Below are 19251 nucleotides of genomic sequence, written 5' to 3'. Positions count from 1 at the left end.
GTATCAATTATCACATAATTTATTCAAACCAGATAATTATCTTTGGATTAATTGAGCTAATTTAATGCTAATCTGGTTGATTATCAATTTCACCGATCAGTTAGTTTACCATTTACCAGAATTTATCAGTAGCGTCACCTTTTGGTAAAAGAAAAACTTTTTTAGGTTCAGCTGATTTTTTCACAATCGAAACTTGAACAACTTGTTTCGAAATCAATTCGAGCTGATTGAGATTCGTGTTGATAAATTAATTGTCATCAACTTTGACCTTCCAATTTTAATTAAATGTCAATCAGAAACCAATTAACTGGTTACTTAATAAATTGTGCAATCTTTTTGTTAATTTGATTTCTCAGTTTTAATTCAGTTACTGAATTGAATCACTTTCATCAGTTTGATAATAATTTTGGAAACAAATTAATTAGATGATCAATTGTTAGCAATTAATCAATTATTTTTTTTGCTTGTTGATGAGTTTGATGTAAATTAAGCTGATTGATTGTAATTGTAATCAAATTAAATACATTTAAATAGCCACACCAAATTGTTAATTTAACTTTCAATTTATTTTTTAATCTTTAATTAGTTGGGTGGGTCTGAAGTAATTAAATTAAATCATTTGATGCACCCAAACAATCAATAAATCATAAATTGTCAACTGTTAATTACTCTCAATCAATGATAATTATCTGAGTCAATGAAGTGATAACAATCATAAGAACGGGAAAGATTTAAACATTTGAAAAGCTTAATTAAGATGATAATCAGTTAATTATTATCACAATCAACTGGCTAAATGAATGAATATCTTATTGCACAATTAAGTTAATTAATTGTGAAAACTGGTCAACACCTTTAAATCATTTTAATCATAATAATAGTAATCCAATGAAATGATTGATTTTATTTCATTTGAATATTGATCGTTGAAACAATCAACTTTAATTGAATGTTGTTTAAACAATTTACTTTGTTTTCTGTTGTTATAATTGATTATATTAATACGATAAGTTGATTTATCTTTTTCCAGATAATATTTAAGTGATTAACAATGAGAACAATTGAATTAATAACTTTTAATTGTTTCATTTGTCTTATACTTGTTATCGTTTCAACGGATTCACAGTTATTTTCAGTTCTTGCACTGGCGACATTGGCAAAGGTACTTCGACCTCGACCTAAGTATCGACCACCACCAATGTACCCTTATGACCCAATGGTATCCTCGAGTTCACATGGAGCACCGATCATGATGAGACCTTCACCACCACCATCACCTTTGACCCCTCAACAATTTCCAATGGTACAACAATCATTTTCTCAACCAATTCCACCAATTTCCTCCAAAAGTGGCTTTGGATATCCAAGTAATCAATTGGTCTCCACTAATCAAGGTAAGTTTTATTTCTTCAAAATTAATCAACTTAATTGTAATCGAATCTATTACTTGTTGTTTACAAATATTAATCTTCAGCAATAAATTGGAATCAAAATCAACAATCTTCAAGTCCAGTGGTTCCTAATTTCTCATATCCAGCTAATGGTTTCACATCAACGGCCAATTTACAACCTCAACAATCAACAACTAATTACATGATTGCTTCAAAACCTCAAGTTTATCCTCTATTCAAATTCATTGCTGTTAATCAAAGTGACAAAATGAACAAATCAAAATCGAAAAGAACTCAAAATAAAAAAAGATTAACCCACTAAACGTGAACAATTTATTTTCCTAAAACTTTCACCAAATTGAATAGATTTTAAAAATCTTCATTGATTGTTAATCTTTTAATCGTCAAACAAAGTCCCAAATCAACGAATGAGAAATTAATCTTTTCGTTTTATTGTTCAAACTCAAGTTGTAATAAAAGAAAACAAAAACTTTGAGAAACTTTTGTTATCATCGAATTTGTCAAAATCGATAAAGTAAAAAACTTATTGATCTATTCACCTGGAGACGGACAAAAAAATTGGCCTGCCGCCCCCGGGTGGGCTCGAACCACCAACCTTTTGGTTAACAGCCAAACGCGCTATCCGATTGCGCCACGGAGGCATATAAGTTCACTGAAGTTAGAAAACTAAATGAATCAAATTATCAATGATCGATGGGAAAACAAAACGATTAATTCACAATTCCGAGTAATTAAGTGATTAACTTTGATTGATGAGAGAAAAAAAATTAACCGAATGACTTATAATCGTAGTAAAGATGAGGCCCAATATCACAATCTCTAAAGAACATCGTTACTCTGACCTCATCGAATATCGTTCATTCAGATAATCTGATCAAAACTTTTTCTTTATTTTCTCCCCTCGAGCATTTCGATGAAACAAATTTCTCTCTCCCCAATTGGGAGTTTCTCATGTAAGTTTATCAAAGAATATAAACTTGATGGTAAAAAGAATTTTCTCCTGTTATAATATAAATAGTTTTTGTCGCTCTATTATATTAGAATCTAAATATTAATTTACAATTAAACGATTAAAATGGTAAAGAGAAAAAAAATCAGTTCGAATTTCGGTTATTCAAATTTACCGCTTTTCTTTTCATTCGCTGTTAGTGTCACCTGGTGACTTTTCTTTGATTCTTTTAAACGTAAACAAAAATTTCTGACAACTGATCATTTGTTTACATTTTTCTCTCTCTCATTTGAAACAATTTTGATAATTATCTTTTTCTACTAAATAATTATAATTATAATCATTAGGTTAACAATCAAATTTGATTTTAACCTGTTCTACTCATTAATGTGATTAAATGTGAATCTGATATTAATTATCAACATTATGTTAGAAAATTAGTTTTTTTTTCTGTTTTTCTGTAATTATTTTATTCATGTTTAATTATTGATACTCTTTTTTTTTTATTTATATTAAGCTTTTTGTGTATTTGTTTGTTTACAAATGTCTGAAGTAATGGTTATGGAAGCAGTTGAATCAATCTCTGATCTTAGAGATCAAGTGATCTGTAAACTCAAAAGGATTAAACCTTACACTGAGAATCAGCTGCTTGCTCTTCACACTAATTCTGAGCTAAACAATTCAGCTGAATATGTGGATAAATTTATCAAGGTAACTATTTAAACTCTCCAATGAATGTTTTCTTCATCCATTAATCATCATTTGAAGAATTTTTTTCGTTTTCGAATTAGAGAAAAACCACTTTTGTTGCAAAATAGTAGAAATTATTTTCATTCTATTCTCTCACCCTCGTGAACGCCCTAATCAATTATGTTTCTATTTCTCTTAATTGTTTCTACTTTTGTTTCTCTCTCTCTCTCTCTCTCTTCCTGTTGTTTCTCTCTCACTCTATCTAGGAGGCATTGTCACTTGATGATTGTGACTTTTACCAAAATATTGGAAAACTCAATAAATGGAGAGAACTATTAGCTAAAAATAAGCGTGATTTAACTAAATTAAAAGGTGATTGTGAAGAAGATCAAAGTAAATCTTGGCAGATGAATAGACGAATGATCATAAAGAAAGGAAAATGTTTGGATAATCGACAAGTGGAAGGGAAACACTCATACAGAGAGGCTTCTCTCCAAGAGAAACGAATTAAATCATTAGAACACAATTTACTTACATTGAGAGAAACCATAGTAAATGAACATTGTTACCATATGCAAATGTCTCAATCAACACAAAAACAAATTGAATATGAAATTGAACTTCTAACCAAGGAGCCTGATAGAAATGAAAAGATACTAAAATTGAAACCAGTTCTTTCATCATTATTTTCATTTTATCGTAAATTTGAAAATGATGAAGATGGTCTAGAGAATCTGGTTAAACAATGGATCGCTCGATTGGTCGCTTGTCTACTGGAAGTTGCAACGTTCGAAGATCGACTGTTCCTACTTAATCATGTACTCAGATGCCCTGGAGGAATAACATCATGGGCTGTAGGGTTTGTTCAATGTCCAAGTCCATTCGATGGTTCAAGTTACGATGAAGCAATAGAGATTCTTAATCATTGTATGAATGTAATTTCCATTATACTTTCACCTGTCAGGTAAATTATTTTATTCCATTTTTGAAGCTCGATCTTTAAATTAATCTCTCTCTCTCTTTCTCCATTTCTCTTGTTGATTTTGTGTTTCTCTCAGAGCTCGTGATAAATTCATCAATTCACCAACATCTCCTGTAAAGATAAACGAAACATCATCAGAAGAGTATTGGCATCTTGTCGATGCGGATATTGACGAAGGGGAAGATGTTCTTGTGAATAAAATTCATCTTACAGAATTTGATGTGATTCACCTTTTGAAACAAATTCCTTTCGACGATATGCTTAGATTCTTAACGAAACGTCATACCTTTGTTAATGGTTCGTAATCATCTTAATTTGATTATACAATTTCTCCCAATTATCATGCTCATCTAACCATTTACTTTTTGCCTTCTCCTTCAGAATCGGATAATGGTGTTGCTTTTGGTGAATATACTGAACTCTCAATGCTTAAACTACTTGCCATTTCCACCAAAATGATACAAATTTTACGTCAAGGATTATTAACATTCAACTGTATGCGTTTCCGTACCCTGACTGATTATGTAACTTCAGCAATTAGGTAAATTTTATCTTCACAAATCAACCCTTAATTAACTCAATTAATAAACTTGGTTTGTTTTTACCATCTTCAACAGGAAAACTGTTACCGCTGTTTCAAATTTCTGGCAAGCTTGTAAAGGATCATTTTTTAATCAAGATGATGCTCTGGTCTTAAGGTTACAAGTTGAATATGATCATTTTATCCTTCGATCCGTTGTAACGATATTAAGCTGTCAACGATTTGGTGCTTGGAAGTTTGTTAGTGTAATTCCCTTTGCCGGTGTTACCGAATCAATGATGTGGCATATTGTTTGGGTCTTTTACAATAATGGTCGAGATGAAATCGATGAACTTGGAGGTCTTTGTCCCTATTTCAGTGATGCCTATTGGAAGAGTAAATTCAATGAACCAGCAATGAAATTCTTATTCCGAGAAAAATTACCGTCCCTTTCGTCAACTGAAGCTGAATGTTTACTCAGATCACTTGGAAATATGATTAAATCAAGAGGAAGCGATGAAATTGAATTTGTCAATACAATTGCATGTGAAATGTTTGAAATAAGTTTTCTAGTCCATGAAGTTAATCTCAAAATGAGTGCTACTTGTATTCAAACACTTTCCGAATGTATTGTTCAGCATCCATTCATAATTGCAGCGTTGATTGGAAAGCTCAAAGAGACAACCCCTGAAAATGAAGTGAGTAAATTACAATCAATATTAATCAACTTGTTTTTTGTTCAACTATCAGTGATTAACATGATCACGAGAATGTTTTATCTTTCATCTAATTTTGTACTCTTTTTATTCAGTTGATTATTGATCTTTTCATGAAGTTACCGGTTACCTGTTGGTTTCCCGATGATTCAATTCTCGATATTTTAAGAAGTTGGCTTTGTGATTATCCACCGAAAAGTTTATTCAATCGTTTAACTCGAGTTTTATTGATTAAACTTGCCTATGGTTTTACCAATAATCAGCCCATTCTCAGGCCATCCATTCATAGGAATATCGCATTAGCCGTTTACGATGGGATAATTGTACAAACAAAGCAACTTGAAGCTCTCGATACACCAATTAAATGTACCTTTTCTGGCTTCGATTTTGAGTCGGCCATAAAATGTGCTAAATCGAGTAAATTAGGCGCTTATATCGAATGGACCTGGAGAATTTTACTTCTTTTCAAATTACATGAAAGAGATTATCCTGTTGAATATTTCAAATCAGATGAGAATCTGAAATCATCAAAACAAGTCAATCCATTTTATCCTGTTCCCAATTTACAAATAGATTGTGAAGTTTTCCAAATCTTCAAAGGAATCGAGAAGCAAAATGTATTCGCTCATTATCTTGGCCTTTTAATGACGGACAAAGGTCTCAAGTATGTTGTCATGATTATAAGATTTTCCTCGTCAAATTTTATCATATTACTAATCTGATATATTTTTTTTTCTTCTACCATTTTCTTTATTTACAAATCAGTGTCTCTTCCTATGAAGATGAGATTGAGACAATTATTTACTTGCTCAATTATAAATGTTATATTCCCTGTATTCGGATCCTTGAATGTTTACTTCCTGTTTATAAGACAAAACTAAATGATTTAGCTTGTAATCAAAAATTCATCGCAACTTTTTACCAACTTCTCATGCTGGATACTCCTCAAGTGGTTGACAGTTTAATTGGTTCAATTAAAAAGCAAATTGAAGATGACAGAGATAAAAAAGAATTAGCTATTTTCTGGATTAAATTACTTTGTGAATTGGCTCATTTGGTTTTCCAGAAATATTCTGCTTCATGGTTTGTCTCATCGCCTCGAGGTCTTCAACAACTTGTCCATATATTTGATCAGATAATTTCATTTCTATTTGTTGATAATCCTCTCCTTGAAGTTGTTATCGATACTTTTTCACAACATATGCCTGATATTCAAAATACAAAGCAACCTCAACAAGGTGTATCTCGTTGGATCCCCTGGACAGGGTCAAATAAAAAGTGCGACTGGACAACACCTTTCCACTATTTTTGGGACAAATTTCCCGACAAAATTTGGTTCACCTTTCTGGTAACCAAAGCGGATTCATTTAGGATGAGCAAAATCTGGGAATCAATTGTCAACGAGATGAGTACAAACATTGATATGCCCGCTGAGATTGCGATTAGAAAGATCTGTGAACGATTTTATCGAACTCCAATTCCGTTAACATTTTTACCGATAAACGAATGGGCAAGAATTATCCTTCAAAGTCCACCTTCTCATCCGTTATTACCATTTTTATGGTTCAACTTTTTCTCCGATTTTTTTGCCAATTCACCAACAGGAGGATCATCCGGTTTAAGATTAGTTCCTGAGATTTTAATGAAACGTCTTAAAGCTAAACTTGATCTTTTCATTGATTATCATCATAAAACTTTAACCCAACCAAAGAAAAACTTTGAACCTGAAATAAGTTCAAAGGAAATACATTTCCATACAGAGATGATCAAATTTTATCGAGCTGCTATTTTGTGGTTACAAGATTTTCATCTTCATGATGCTTTCGTTGATGTTGATCATCTTACACCTCAGTATCAGGTTGAAATGCTTAAATTTGTCATGAACTCAGTTGACACGATGTTCAGAAATTTTGTTGATCTCGAAAAAATTACCGAACTCTCTTCCTATTATACTAAATGGTTTCACGAATTGAAAAACATCAATACCGAACTTTTCACCGAAAATATACCAAAAGATGATTCGAGTATTCTAAATGGTAAATATTCACTACAATCTAATGATGAACCAATTTAATAAAAATTCTTTTCGTTATTACAGAAACGCTCTCTCGATTGAAAATCGATAAAGTTGGTCCACCGGAAGAGAAAATACCTAACATCATGTTCTATGATATCGAAAGTATCGAATTTCTCAAACAAACTCCTGGAGCAGTAATGAAATACTTACGAGACAATATGAGAACATTAATGGAAGAGAAAAGGTAATTAATTGTTAGAATTTAATCATGATCATCAATCTCATTGGAACCTTTTTTCACCTTCTAAATGATTACAGTTATTTTGACAATCGAACTAAAAAATTGTACAACTTGAGCATTAATCTAGTTGATGGGGTTACTAATTTATACAAAAATACTAAAAAAGAGGTAAGTGTTCATACATATTAATAATTAACTTTTCTCTACAAATTGTTGATTCATTTCCACTAATCTATTAACGTTCAATTTAATTATCTAGACACAAATTAAACTTGCCTGTGATAAGGATGGTTATGATCCTGATGGTTGTTCTGGTATAGCTATTATCAACATTGAGGTGAGAATGATTAACTAATCATCCAAACCAATGATTCAATTAATCACAATTGTTTTCTTTCTGATTACAGTACATGGAAGCGACTGAAAACACTGATGTAGCGAAAAATATTGAACGTATTCGAATGGAGTTTAACAATTTGATGACAGAATTATTGGAATTACCATCAGATAAATCAGTTTGTGCTTCCATTTTCATTGAGAAATGTATCTCGTATGTATTCATATTTATAGAATTGTTATGTTCTTAATGATCAAAGATCCACCAATTTAATTAATCCAATTGTTTCTTTGCAGACTTTTATCCCACGAATTAGATAAAACATCATCAACTGATCCATGCGAAAGTCTCTTAAGGTTCTACCTCACTTGGATTGAAGAAAGTTCTGCTCTTACATTCGCTCCGGCTAAAAATTTGTTCAACTTACTAATCGATAGTCTTACCTTTGTACGTAATCAACTAATTACTTAAATTCTATTATCACTTATGATTAATTATTGATTTTTCTTTCTTTTCTCTTCCAATAGGATCGGGAACTTCAACGCGATAGTAATAGTTACTTTTTACTCCAAACTAGTCTAGAAAAACCATCAATCCTCGAGTATTTAGCTCCTCGATTAGCACCATCTCGATGTACAATCAACTGTTTCCTCTCGATGTACGAGCTTATACAAAAAAATCTGTACAAAACACCTCCACACATCTTATTCGTCCTTCTTAGCAAGGTATTACAATTAGATATCTTATATCACTTGAATTTTACAATTTAATTTAATTGTTTGTCTTTTTTGTTTTTCTTTTCTTTTAGTTTGATGTAAGCAATTGGTTGAAAGTTGCATCTGATGAAAAGATACACAATTTTCTCAATCTACTAATCAATGCCCTTTTCGGTTTCGGACAAGAACCAGATCAAGACAAAACGATGCTTTTAGGGGTACGAACTTGAGGCCATAATTATTAAAGAGTAAAAAAAACTTCTATTCTCAAAATTTTCTCTTTTCTTTTTTTCTCTTTAGCTTTATCGAAAACACTTACAGTATATGGTAATTTGTCGATTCCCGTCTTACCTTCAACCAGTTATGCAAAATATGCTCAGAGGTAAATCGACAGTTCATCCATTTCTTACTCTAATTATTGATAATTAATTTGATTCGATCGTTTTCTTCATTAGGAATGGACTGTTTTCTATTGTATCCATCTCTTTGGAATGATATTCTGTTGTCATTTGGTTTCTATTTACCATCAAATAAAAGTAAACTAAGTGACCTGGTCAATGAAATTCGTAAATACGCTGAAAGTCAACCGATATTTTCCACTTGTGAGGTAAAATCATATTATTTTCAAGTGAAAATTCCGAATGCTAATATTGTCCAATTGAAATTGCAGTTACACAATTTATTGGTCCTATTCACGAACCATTTCCAACGAATCAAGGAGGAAAAAACGAGTATCAATTTGATTGAACATTTTCGAGCTTATGTCCAATCATTTAGCATCGTTCTATCAACCATCTCATTAATGTGGATACACAGTAATCGCAAAGAAGCAGGTAAAATAACTCTTGACAATTTACTAATCATTGAGAAGAAGTTAACTAATATTTATCTTTGTTTTTATTGTTAATTGTTAGTTGCTTTTGATATGGTTTGGACTCCATTCTATGAAGCTTGGAAACTTTGGTTAGTTTCATCGGATTTAAGTCAAACTGTTGATGGAAATGACTTCGATTATATTTGGGATCTATTTATATGTAATCTTCAGTATTTAATGCGTACTTTTCATGAAAGTTGTTCACTTATACTTTCTTATGCTTGGAGGATTCTTGCTGAATATTATACACCGGAAAATGCCAATAGTCATATCGTTTATGCAGAAACAATCCAAGTAAAATTGAAGAATCTACCTTGGGACTATTACATTCCAAGTCATGGTGACATTAAATTAATGTACGAATCTTGTCAACACGAGAAAACCCCACCCTTTATGCTAATTCGACACATATTATGTACAGTTAAGTGGAATTCGTGTGTACAAACAATTGCATATGATTCAATTCCCCAATCGATGGAGTGGTTGGCATACACCATTATCTATGCTATCGATAAATCAGAGATGTTGGAAGTTACTGATTTACCGATTTTCATGGTAACTTCCGATCAGGCCAAGTCAATATGTCGTCTATTGAGATCAAAGTTAAAAATAATGTCTCTCATTTATAACAAAAGTGATATGAATCGATTTTACCTTCAAGTGATCAGAATTGTCTGTGGATTAACTCTCAGTGAGGATAATTGGAGAAGTGGAGCTTTAAAGGAGGATTACAAACGAAAACAAATTATCTACACGGAGACAATTAGCAATTTCTTATTAGACTCTGTTCGAAATGATCCAAATATCCTTAAAGATGAACCCGAAAGACTATCACAGTTTCTTAGAAAATGTTTCGAAGATATCGCCACATCGCTTAATGAAGGTAAATTGGAATAGGATTGTTGATGGAAAATCAGCAAAAATTAATTGGACATTTATTTTTCTTTCGTTTCAGGTTCTACTCACCGTGAAGCTTTAATTACGATTCTTTTAAAATTCATCAATAGCGTTACTATTCATGATCCTCAGAACATTTTGTTGAGAGTTATTTTAGAACTCGTATCAACATCGAAGCAAAATATCTTAGAACTTATTGTTTGTTCACAACAAGCGATCAAATTTTTCCCTCTTTTCATTCATCTCAGTGAGCGATGCATCACATTATATGCAATCAGAGAAGGTAACAAGAATTATTCATTCGATAAACCGAAAAAAAATGAACTTTTTCCCTTTTCTCATTCATACTTTTTTTTTATTATTCTTTTCAGGTTCACTTGATGATCTAATAAAAGTTTATGCTTTACCTGACACCTTTGACCCTGATGTTTACCGGATCTGTGATCAAACCCAAGCTCATCTAACTCTCTATGTGATCTTTCAATCAGAGAAATCATCTAAAAACATGATTCCTTTATTAGCTGGAATGGTTGATTGGGCTTGTCAATTGAAACCACAAAATGAGGCGAAAATACTTGGAATTTGGTTCATGTTGGTCAAGGATGTTTCCATTCATGTTTCATGCGATGAATCTTGTAACGGAGTGATTAGTTCATCATTGAAACTTTGTAGAAATTTATTTTACATGGTTGATGAAGTTGTCAATCAAGGATTCCTATCATTTGTCTCTATGAAATTCACTAAGAAAACCATCACATCAAAGTAAGACGATTGATGTGAACATTTGAAACACGATTCTTGAATCATTTTCCATTTGAATTCTTATTAATTATCCTTTTTCCTTATCCTCTAGATCGGCCTTTTTAATTGCAGCCATGGCGAGTTTCCTATTGAAGAGATTACAAGAATTACTTCCGTCTTTTCATCCTTTATACAATGAGATTGGTTCCATGGTTAAAGCTTCACTTAATCGTTTACTCGCAATTAAGAAACACAAAGGATTCGCTGATGTCCATTCTATTAACGATAAAGCAATTACCATGATTGAATCTGATCGGAAAATTGACCTGGAAGGAATTGAGACTCTTAAAAGTTGGTTACAAGCAAATTACTCAGATGATCCGGTTTTCCGTTTCGTTCTTACCGATAGTCAGATTATTGATATTCCAGAACAATTTAATTATACAAACAATCAAAATTTAATCACTAAATCTTGATCCATACTGATCAGATTTCCAATGATTAACATATTTTATTAATATTATTTTTTACTCAATTGGTAATTATTACTTTTTAAATGCCACATAAAAATTTCAAATGTCATAATTAAATAATTTTATTAAGTATTAACTTTTCAATAATTATAATTTTCAACATGAAATTAGAAATTTTTAATTCAGGATTAATTAAAATAGAGAGAGAGAAACAAAATCTATGTGATCAACTGATTAAAAATTAAAATGAATTGAATGTCATTTAGTAGTTTTTCCGGAGGGCAGATTTGAAACTTTGATTTGTGATAGAGTTTTAATTACTAATTCAATTAGTAATTAGTAGACATGAAAACCAGAGATAAAATTGATAGAGTGAAATCTTAGTTAATTGCCAGTTCTTTTGTAATCTAACTATTGATGAAGAGAGGATGTTACGACATTCACGAAGTTTATTATCGTAAATTGACCTGATGCAGCATTTGGACATTGTGAGAAGCGACGTTCTCTCTCCTCGAGTTCCTAATGAGTATTCGATACTTCGAAGTAGATCATTTGTCTTAAAGAGAAGTAACATTTCTCGAGGAACTCGATTGAGTATCGCAGCGATTTGAGGGAAATATTGTCGAGCGTAATTTTTCAATTCAGCGTCCTGAAAATGATAGAATGAGAAAAAGAAAAGTAATTAGTAAATCGAAGGTCACATTTGATAGGCCAACAAAAATGAGCCTTAATTTGATCAAAATAAATTCATGACTAGAAAATTTCAAGACATGAAAATTTTTCCACTTCTCACAAAGTTTGGTACTGAATTTTACTTGTTTCGTTTGATTATTGACTAATTCTCGTCTAACTGGTTGGTTAATTGTTAATTGTGGTTGATTAATTTACAGAATTGATTCACCTGCTTGTAGATATAATCAGAAAATCATACAATCTAAGTAAACATTTGATTAGAGTAATGATTCAAATTAACGTTCGTGCATTCAAGTCATGTTTATGTTATGAATTTTGTTTTCTTATCGATTGTTGAAAAATTTTCATGGTACTGATTAATTTTACCTCGGCTTCACTTTGGGCTTTTGGACGTGATTTGGTCAGTCCAGATGAAATTGTATCCCAAGTTTTACCCGCCAGAATACAAGCAAGTAAAGGGAATAAATCACCAGCACCAAGTTCCGATCCCCATTTTTTGATACCTTCAAGATCGGATTTAATCAACGAATGCCACAATTGACTGTATTGATGACGGAATTTCTCTGACAAAGTCTGAAAAAAAAATCGAAGGAGAAGAACAAAAGTTACAAAAAAATTCGAATAACAATCGACAATTACTCACAGTATAAAGACCATGATCGAGTAAAATAATCTGAGGATCACCATTGACATTAGAAACAAGAATATTTCCAGGATGAGGATCACAATGAACGTAACCTTGCATGAAAATCATTTCGCTGTAAAGTAAACCCAATCGATGAGAGACCATTCGAGTGTTAAGACCTTTCGATTTCATATATTCTTTATCGGTAACTTTACCACCAACCAGATACTCCATGGTCAATACTCTTTGGCTACTATATTGCCAAAGGATCGAAGGCACTTTGAGCCATTTAAGGTGAGAAAATAGTCGACCAACTCTTTCACAATTTCGACCTTCATGGATAAAATCTAATTCTAAGGGTAAGTTAATTTTCATCTCATCAGCAAGCCAAAGGAATGAAAATTCGGGAAATATTTTGGCAACAAGGCGAACAAGCATTTCCATACTGGTCATATCGACAAGTGAATGAGAACGGACATCAGGATGTTGAACCTTAACGGCGACAATTTTACCATCACGAAGCTTTGCCTTATAAACTTGAGCTAAAGACGCTGTTCCCAAAGGTTTCTCATCAAACTCCTCGAAAAGTTCATCGGCACTTTTACCTAAATCTTTAGCAATCACTTTTTTAATACTTTCAATTGAAGATTCGGGGGCACGATCATGAAGAACACGTAAAACTTGACAATACTCCGGTGGAACAAGATAATCAAGTGAACCGATATGTTGTCCAACTTTAATGAAAACACCTCCATTGATTGAACATAATTTCAACAGTTTCTCAGCTGATCTTGTATGGACAACTGACCAGGCAGATTTAGATCCCTCGGTTTCATCGGATAAATTACGCAGTGACAATTTATAATCAGCAGCAATCGAGGCAACGGTAAAAGCAGCTCGTCCAAATCTGGTGATTCCCAAATTGGATACTTGCCATTCATTTGCATGAAGAGTACCAATCAACGTACCCGAAGCACCAATGGCAACCGAGTATTTAACCAGTTTACCAACAGCTGACAACATTTCAACAGAACACAATTAACCAGCGTCAATCAAATAACAATGATACGAACCAACTAAATTGTTTTCTCCTCTTAATCCAAAAGAAAACAATCAAAAATCAAAAAAGAAAAAAATTCCAACAATAAACAACTAACATCACCTATTGGAAAACACGAGTAACCATAATCAAAACATTCTCTTGGTGATTTTGATTGATATTGATGAGAAAATTAAAAAGTAAATTAATTATATCACATCTGCAATTAACTCCCACTATCAAGTGAATTAGTGAATCAGTGAAATTGGAAATCAATTAAATGGTTGATCCTTTAACAGTAAGTATAGGAAAATATTCCTGAAGGGCAAATGGTAAACAAAAAAAAAAGAAAACAAGATGAAAGAAAAATGGATTATTATTAACAGTTAATTAAGAGATAAATGTGAAAGTATTAGAGATTAATAATTACCTTGGATGGTTTTTTTTAATCTTCAAAATGATCAGAATATTGATTGTGACCAAAGTGGATTAAAATTATGAAACAGAATTAAAAATAAACGATGTCAAGTGAATTGTGAACATGATGACGTTGATGCTTCGGGTTAATGAATAAGCGGTTTAGTAACATTTTTTTTTCTTCTTTTCATCATTTGACCTTCTTTCACCTTCTCCATCTTAATCCGACTAATTTTCATTATTACTCTTCATTTGAGAATTTAAATTGTTTACTTAAAGTCTTCCATTCGGATTTAATTCGATAATCTAAAAGATTTACACCAATGATAAAAGGATGAAGATACATTGAGAATCTCTGTTCATGTTGATCGATCAACTAATCAAAGAAAAACAATTTAGAAATCAATTGATTTGTATTGGTCAGTATTTGTTTATTTCTCTCGATTTTTCTTGATTAGTTGAGTTTTCTATTGAAAGTTAATTACGAGCAAATTGATTATTAACCAATAGATTAAAAGAAAAAAAAATCGCAAGTTCTACAATTGGGACAATATTAGGATTCTAATTTGGTTTTGGAAAAAAAAAATTGTTGAGAGAGAAACTTGGGATTCGATTGGGTAAATTGTTGTTATTAGGTTTTAATTACTTTTTGAGAGTCAAAAATAGTTGATTAATGTAAATACAAGTGATTGATGTCAATAAATAAGAGTCGATCAAAAAACTTAAATGAATATTGTGTTTGTTTGTATGTATGAGAAAGAGAGATTAGTATAAAAGTGGATTAAAAATATGGATTACTGAAGGTAGATTATGGCATTTATATCGTCGAGGTCCATTTCGATCTTGTCGATTTCCTCCTCATCACCTTTTTCACTGTTTTCTTCGGGTGGGTCATAAACGTGTAACTTTTTCCGCCATAATTTGATCTGTTGGTCCCAAGATCGTCTACTGAATTTGATAAATTTATTGGGTGTTTGTGGATCATTGACCATCCGCTTTTCTTTGGGAATAACTTTCAGATAATTCTGATAACCGAGAGTATTTTTACCATAATCAATTTGCTTTGATCGGCGAGATAAAACTTGTTTATCTTCTTCATATTCGATTGACTTTTTCCTCTTTTTAAGACATTTACGGATGTCCGAGGTTGTGGAACCACAGGTTGATGAGGAGGACGATGAATCTGAGGCCACCCGTTTACGCGGTCTTTTAACTTCATTGTTATTCTCATTGTTGTTGTTGTTGTCACTATTTTTGGTCACATTTTTAAGATTATTAAGAATAACTCGCGATTCAATGGAGGCCATTTTGTTATTATTATCTACATTCTCTTTAGCGAGAGTTGTAGCTTTCTGTTTACTCTCCAATAGTTCCCATATTGTATCTTCATTATCAGAATCAATATCAGCCCAATTAACACCATCCAATATATTAATGACTGAGGTGATCACTGGTGAAGAGGGTTGAAGATAATCGCTTGGTTCAGATGACTGAAAAGAGGAAGAAGACATAATTGGATCACTTGACATTCTGGATTAAAATAAAAAGGAAAACACTATCCACCAAATTGAAAGAATAATAAATTATTTAGATGTTTAACAAAGAGAATAAAAGAAAAGAGAGGGTAAACGTTTAACAGCGAATTGCGAAGATGTTGATTAGCCCAAAGTGGAACGAGAAATGAGCGTCCAAAGAGCAACAAGAAAGAGATGAAAGCAAAACAATCGGCGGGATTATCGATGAAAAGACGAGGGAAAATTTAGAAAATGAGCTCCTTCTGGTGTCGAGTTCTAAATCTATTTTGGTGGTAAACTGATAATTAAGGAGAAGAATCAACCATTAAATTTGATTTTCTTCGATCACAGAAAACAATTGATCAGTAAATCGATTGTTCTTCTCCAATTAATTGCAGTTGAAATGTTTCGTTTCCACCATTGGAACAAGGAAGAGATTTCTATTAGAATCTCTGGTCGAACCGAACCTCGTTCTTGATCTTTATGTTTGTTTATCTTTTTGGTTCTTGTTTGATTTTGATTAGTTTTTGTTTGGTTTTGTTCCGAGAATTTGATTTAGTTGATTTATATAAATATATAAATATGGTTTAGGTACAAATTTATTAATTTAAATAAATGTTCGTTATGAGGTTATGAGGGTGACAAAAAAGTATAATTTGAGAATCTACTGATGGTAAAAACAAGATGATCATTTTTTTTCTTAGTTAATTCAAACTCCTCTTAATTCATCAAGTGATAAACTGTTGAGGAATAACAATTTTTGTAATCTTTTTGGCTTAATCTGGCTTCGACGGTAATCAACAAGATCTCCATGTTTGGTGAATAATATCTCGGGAGAAACGCTTGTAGCAGGAACACTTAAATGTTTAAGAGCATAATTTTTTAGATGCTTGTCAAAACCAATCTCATGCCAAATTGCAACTGGATCAGAGAAACGGTGGGAAATTGGTGATTCTAAGTATGTTTTTAAAGATGGATGTAAAGAGTTGTTGCAAGATTGGTCAATTGAGATGTTGGATGCTAATTTGTCATGATGAGACCATAACAAATGGGTTGCTGGCTGTTCAACACGAACCTCGGTAGTAGTTGATCGGGTGTTGAGGTAATCATTTACAATACGTAGAGCATTTGAACAAGCAGTTGGATGTTGAAAATCGATATTCTTAAATCGTGGATCTAAGATTGTTGAAACTGCGGCGATTGTTGCAAATTCTGGGTCACCAATTTTTGCTTGGATTGTCTCGAAACAGGCTTGTTTTAATAATAGGCCACTGTCAGTTATGGGTGAAACATTTTCCAATGCCCTTTTCAAACAGAGAGTAATAGGAATCACTTTACTTAGGGTTGGATATTTTTCCCCGCAAAGTTCATCGGCAACGAGTTGTAACGGTTTTAGAACGGCTAAAATATCCATAAGAATATCTTTCTCTTGACTTGTAACCATTCCTCCTCCATAAGATTGGGTTAAAGCAAGTGAAACAAAATCATAACATGCTATGAATCTTTCAACCATTTTGTAAATTGATGTAAACCGAGTGTCAACACATTGTACCAATTTGACGTAATTTTTTCCTTCATGTTCAAATACTCGAGCCAATTCATCGGAAGCGGCTTGTTCTCGGATCAAAACATCGACAATACCCTTTACTTTTTCTAAAACTGCTATGACATCGGTTGTAGCTTCGAGAGCAGCTCGAACAGCGAGGTTTAGTCTATGTGCAAAGCAAACAAAATTTCGACCTTTACCTGGCCAAATTTGTCCACTTTCCAGTAGATTGGCTTCACCATCGGTTACCAGGCAGACGATCTTAAAAGCAGGTATATTCCATTCTCCTAAAATTTCTTCAAAATTTGATTTGATATTTTGAGCGGTTTGATTTTCGTTGAAGGGTCTACAAGATATTAAAACGGATTTTGTTCTTCCATCGTTACCAATATAATGAGCAGTTACATTTAGATAATTAGTTGAAGTATTAGGTTCAACCCAATTGTCAGCCGTTAAACTAATATGCTCAACTTTAGCAAGCTCAGTCTTTTTCTTGTGAAATAATATGTCATAATGATGATCCAATTTGTTACGAGCTAATTTACTGGTTATCGGTGAATAACATGGGACCAAATCTTTAATCAAATCACTAAATCCTTCACCATTAACAATATTAACATGAACATTGTCTTTAGCAATAAATTTCAGTATAGATCGGACGATATTTTCTTGGCTGTTTCCAGTTTTTCTGGACTCTGGTGATTTTTGTGGCGTTGAAGAAACAGATGAACCTGTGTAGCAAAAAAAAGACAAGAAAAAGAAGAAGAAAATAAAAATGACAAAAGGATCGAGGTTAGTATGGATATTAAGTGTTTGTTGATTTCTTTTTTTTTCTTCTATAGAATCAATAACATGGAAAGAAAAAAAAGACAAAACAACAGACAAACTTTGACTGAGACACTTATAAGTGAGTCTAATGGAATAATAAAAAATACTAGAAACACTAACCCTTGATAGATGCTATTCCTGGTTGTGCGATAGTTACAACTTGTGCTGGTTCACCCAAATCAACTGCAGCCTTTTTCGCAGCATAAATCACCGGATGTTTCGATCTTAAATGTTTATTCAAATTGGATGGATTATTGATAACCAGAGTGGATGAACAATATCGACAATAGGCTTTACCGTGTTTCTCGTCCTTTTGAAAATGTTCCCACACTTTACTCCTTATTTTAGGCATATTAAAAAGCTATTAAATTTGATTCTTCTTTTTTTTCTTTTTTTTTCTTTCTGATAATTTGTGAGTAAGCAAATATATCATCAAGCCAGACAAAAAAGCAATAATCTTTTCACTTTTTTTTTGGTTGGTTTTCTGTTGTTGTTGTTGGTCTCCTGTTTTATGTTTAACTCACAAACCAGATGAATATAGTCTAATAATATAATCACTTGCTTTGTCCATAGTTGAATCACAATAAAACAAAACAAAAAAGGTTAATTAACTAATTAAATTTAATTGCCTTTTGTTAATCACTTTTACCAAAAATATAATTGGAGGCTTTTCAATGAGAACAATAAAAAAGTAAAAGAAAAATATTCAAATATGTTGATTGGAAAATGTGAACATAGATGGAGACACTTTTTAGAATAGAAAAAAAAATTCAATCATTAGTTGAAGAAAAATCTAATAGATGTCAGTAGAATTGTTTTTCTTTTTTTTTCTTCTTTTTTTGTGATATCAAAAAATATTTACTCTTTCTCTTTGATAGTAGTTGGAATAGTATCCAATTCTGGAATGGATAAGAGAATAAAAAAAATTCTATCCAATCTAATTATCGAATATTTTCAATTAATGTTGGAGAAAAAATTCTCAAAATTTACCGCCATTAATTTTTGGAGAAAAAGAGAGAACAAA

General features: G+C 32.1%; 5 protein-coding genes and 1 non-coding gene across 7 annotated transcripts; 2 read left to right on the top strand and 4 right to left on the bottom strand.

The window, feature by feature from the left end:
* The first annotated feature begins 699 nt into the window (after positions 1-699).
* LOC128386549 (uncharacterized) lies at positions 700-1799 on the top strand. Its single transcript, XM_053345596.1, has 2 exons — positions 700-1394; positions 1475-1799. The coding sequence occupies exons 1-2, from the start codon at positions 1052-1054 to the stop codon at positions 1711-1713; spliced, it is 582 nt and encodes a 193-aa protein (XP_053201571.1). The 5' UTR covers positions 700-1051; the 3' UTR covers positions 1714-1799.
* A 180-nt stretch (positions 1800-1979) lies between these two features.
* Trnan-guu (transfer RNA asparagine (anticodon GUU)) lies at positions 1980-2053 on the bottom strand. The gene has a single exon. It is a non-coding gene; the product is annotated as a tRNA-Asn (tRNA).
* A 620-nt stretch (positions 2054-2673) lies between these two features.
* On the top strand, positions 2674-11701 carry LOC128386539 (ectopic P granules protein 5 homolog). Its single transcript, XM_053345584.1, has 21 exons — positions 2674-3072; positions 3318-4015; positions 4110-4330; positions 4415-4574; positions 4651-5251; positions 5365-5933; positions 6035-7305; positions 7368-7530; positions 7605-7695; positions 7787-7864; positions 7935-8077; positions 8161-8311; positions 8392-8589; positions 8673-8798; positions 8881-8962; positions 9036-9187; positions 9251-9413; positions 9495-10337; positions 10410-10634; positions 10723-11113; positions 11205-11701. Exons 1-21 carry the CDS (start codon positions 2905-2907, stop codon positions 11566-11568), a joined length of 6858 nt encoding a protein of 2285 aa, XP_053201559.1. The 5' UTR covers positions 2674-2904; the 3' UTR covers positions 11569-11701.
* On the bottom strand, positions 11672-14810 carry LOC128386543 (aarF domain-containing protein kinase 1-like). 2 transcript variants are annotated; one of them, XM_053345587.1, is made up of 4 exons: positions 14353-14810; positions 12902-14240; positions 12625-12831; positions 11672-12214 (listed from the first exon to the last, which is right to left on the bottom strand). In XM_053345587.1, exons 2-4 carry the CDS (start codon positions 13904-13906, stop codon positions 11891-11893), a joined length of 1536 nt encoding a protein of 511 aa, XP_053201562.1. In that variant the 5' UTR covers positions 13907-14240; positions 14353-14810; the 3' UTR covers positions 11672-11890. The 2 variants fall into 2 exon arrangements, with proteins under 2 accessions (XP_053201562.1, XP_053201563.1); XM_053345588.1 differs by lacking the exon at positions 14353-14810 and having other exon boundaries at positions 12902-14301.
* A 137-nt stretch (positions 14811-14947) lies between these two features.
* LOC128386547 (histone RNA hairpin-binding protein-like) lies at positions 14948-16136 on the bottom strand. Its single transcript, XM_053345594.1, has one exon. The coding sequence runs from the start codon at positions 15866-15868 to the stop codon at positions 15134-15136; it is 735 nt and encodes a 244-aa protein (XP_053201569.1). The 5' UTR covers positions 15869-16136; the 3' UTR covers positions 14948-15133.
* Positions 16137-16434: 298 nt separating this feature from the next.
* On the bottom strand, positions 16435-18921 carry LOC128386542 (E3 SUMO-protein ligase ZBED1-like). The gene is made up of 2 exons (XM_053345586.1): positions 18348-18921; positions 16435-18130 (listed from the first exon to the last, which is right to left on the bottom strand). Exons 1-2 carry the CDS (start codon positions 18577-18579, stop codon positions 16563-16565), a joined length of 1800 nt encoding a protein of 599 aa, XP_053201561.1. The 5' UTR covers positions 18580-18921; the 3' UTR covers positions 16435-16562.
* Positions 18922-19251: the final 330 nt, after the last annotated feature.

The sequence above is a fragment of the Panonychus citri genome, unplaced genomic scaffold, assembly GCF_014898815.1.
Source record: "Panonychus citri isolate SS breed McGregor unplaced genomic scaffold, ASM1489881v1 Contig00072, whole genome shotgun sequence".
In the NCBI taxonomy this organism is placed as follows: domain Eukaryota; kingdom Metazoa; phylum Arthropoda; class Arachnida; order Trombidiformes; family Tetranychidae; genus Panonychus; species Panonychus citri.
Note: the sequence above shows the minus strand (reverse complement) of the source record. Positions and strands in the feature narration are given on the sequence as shown.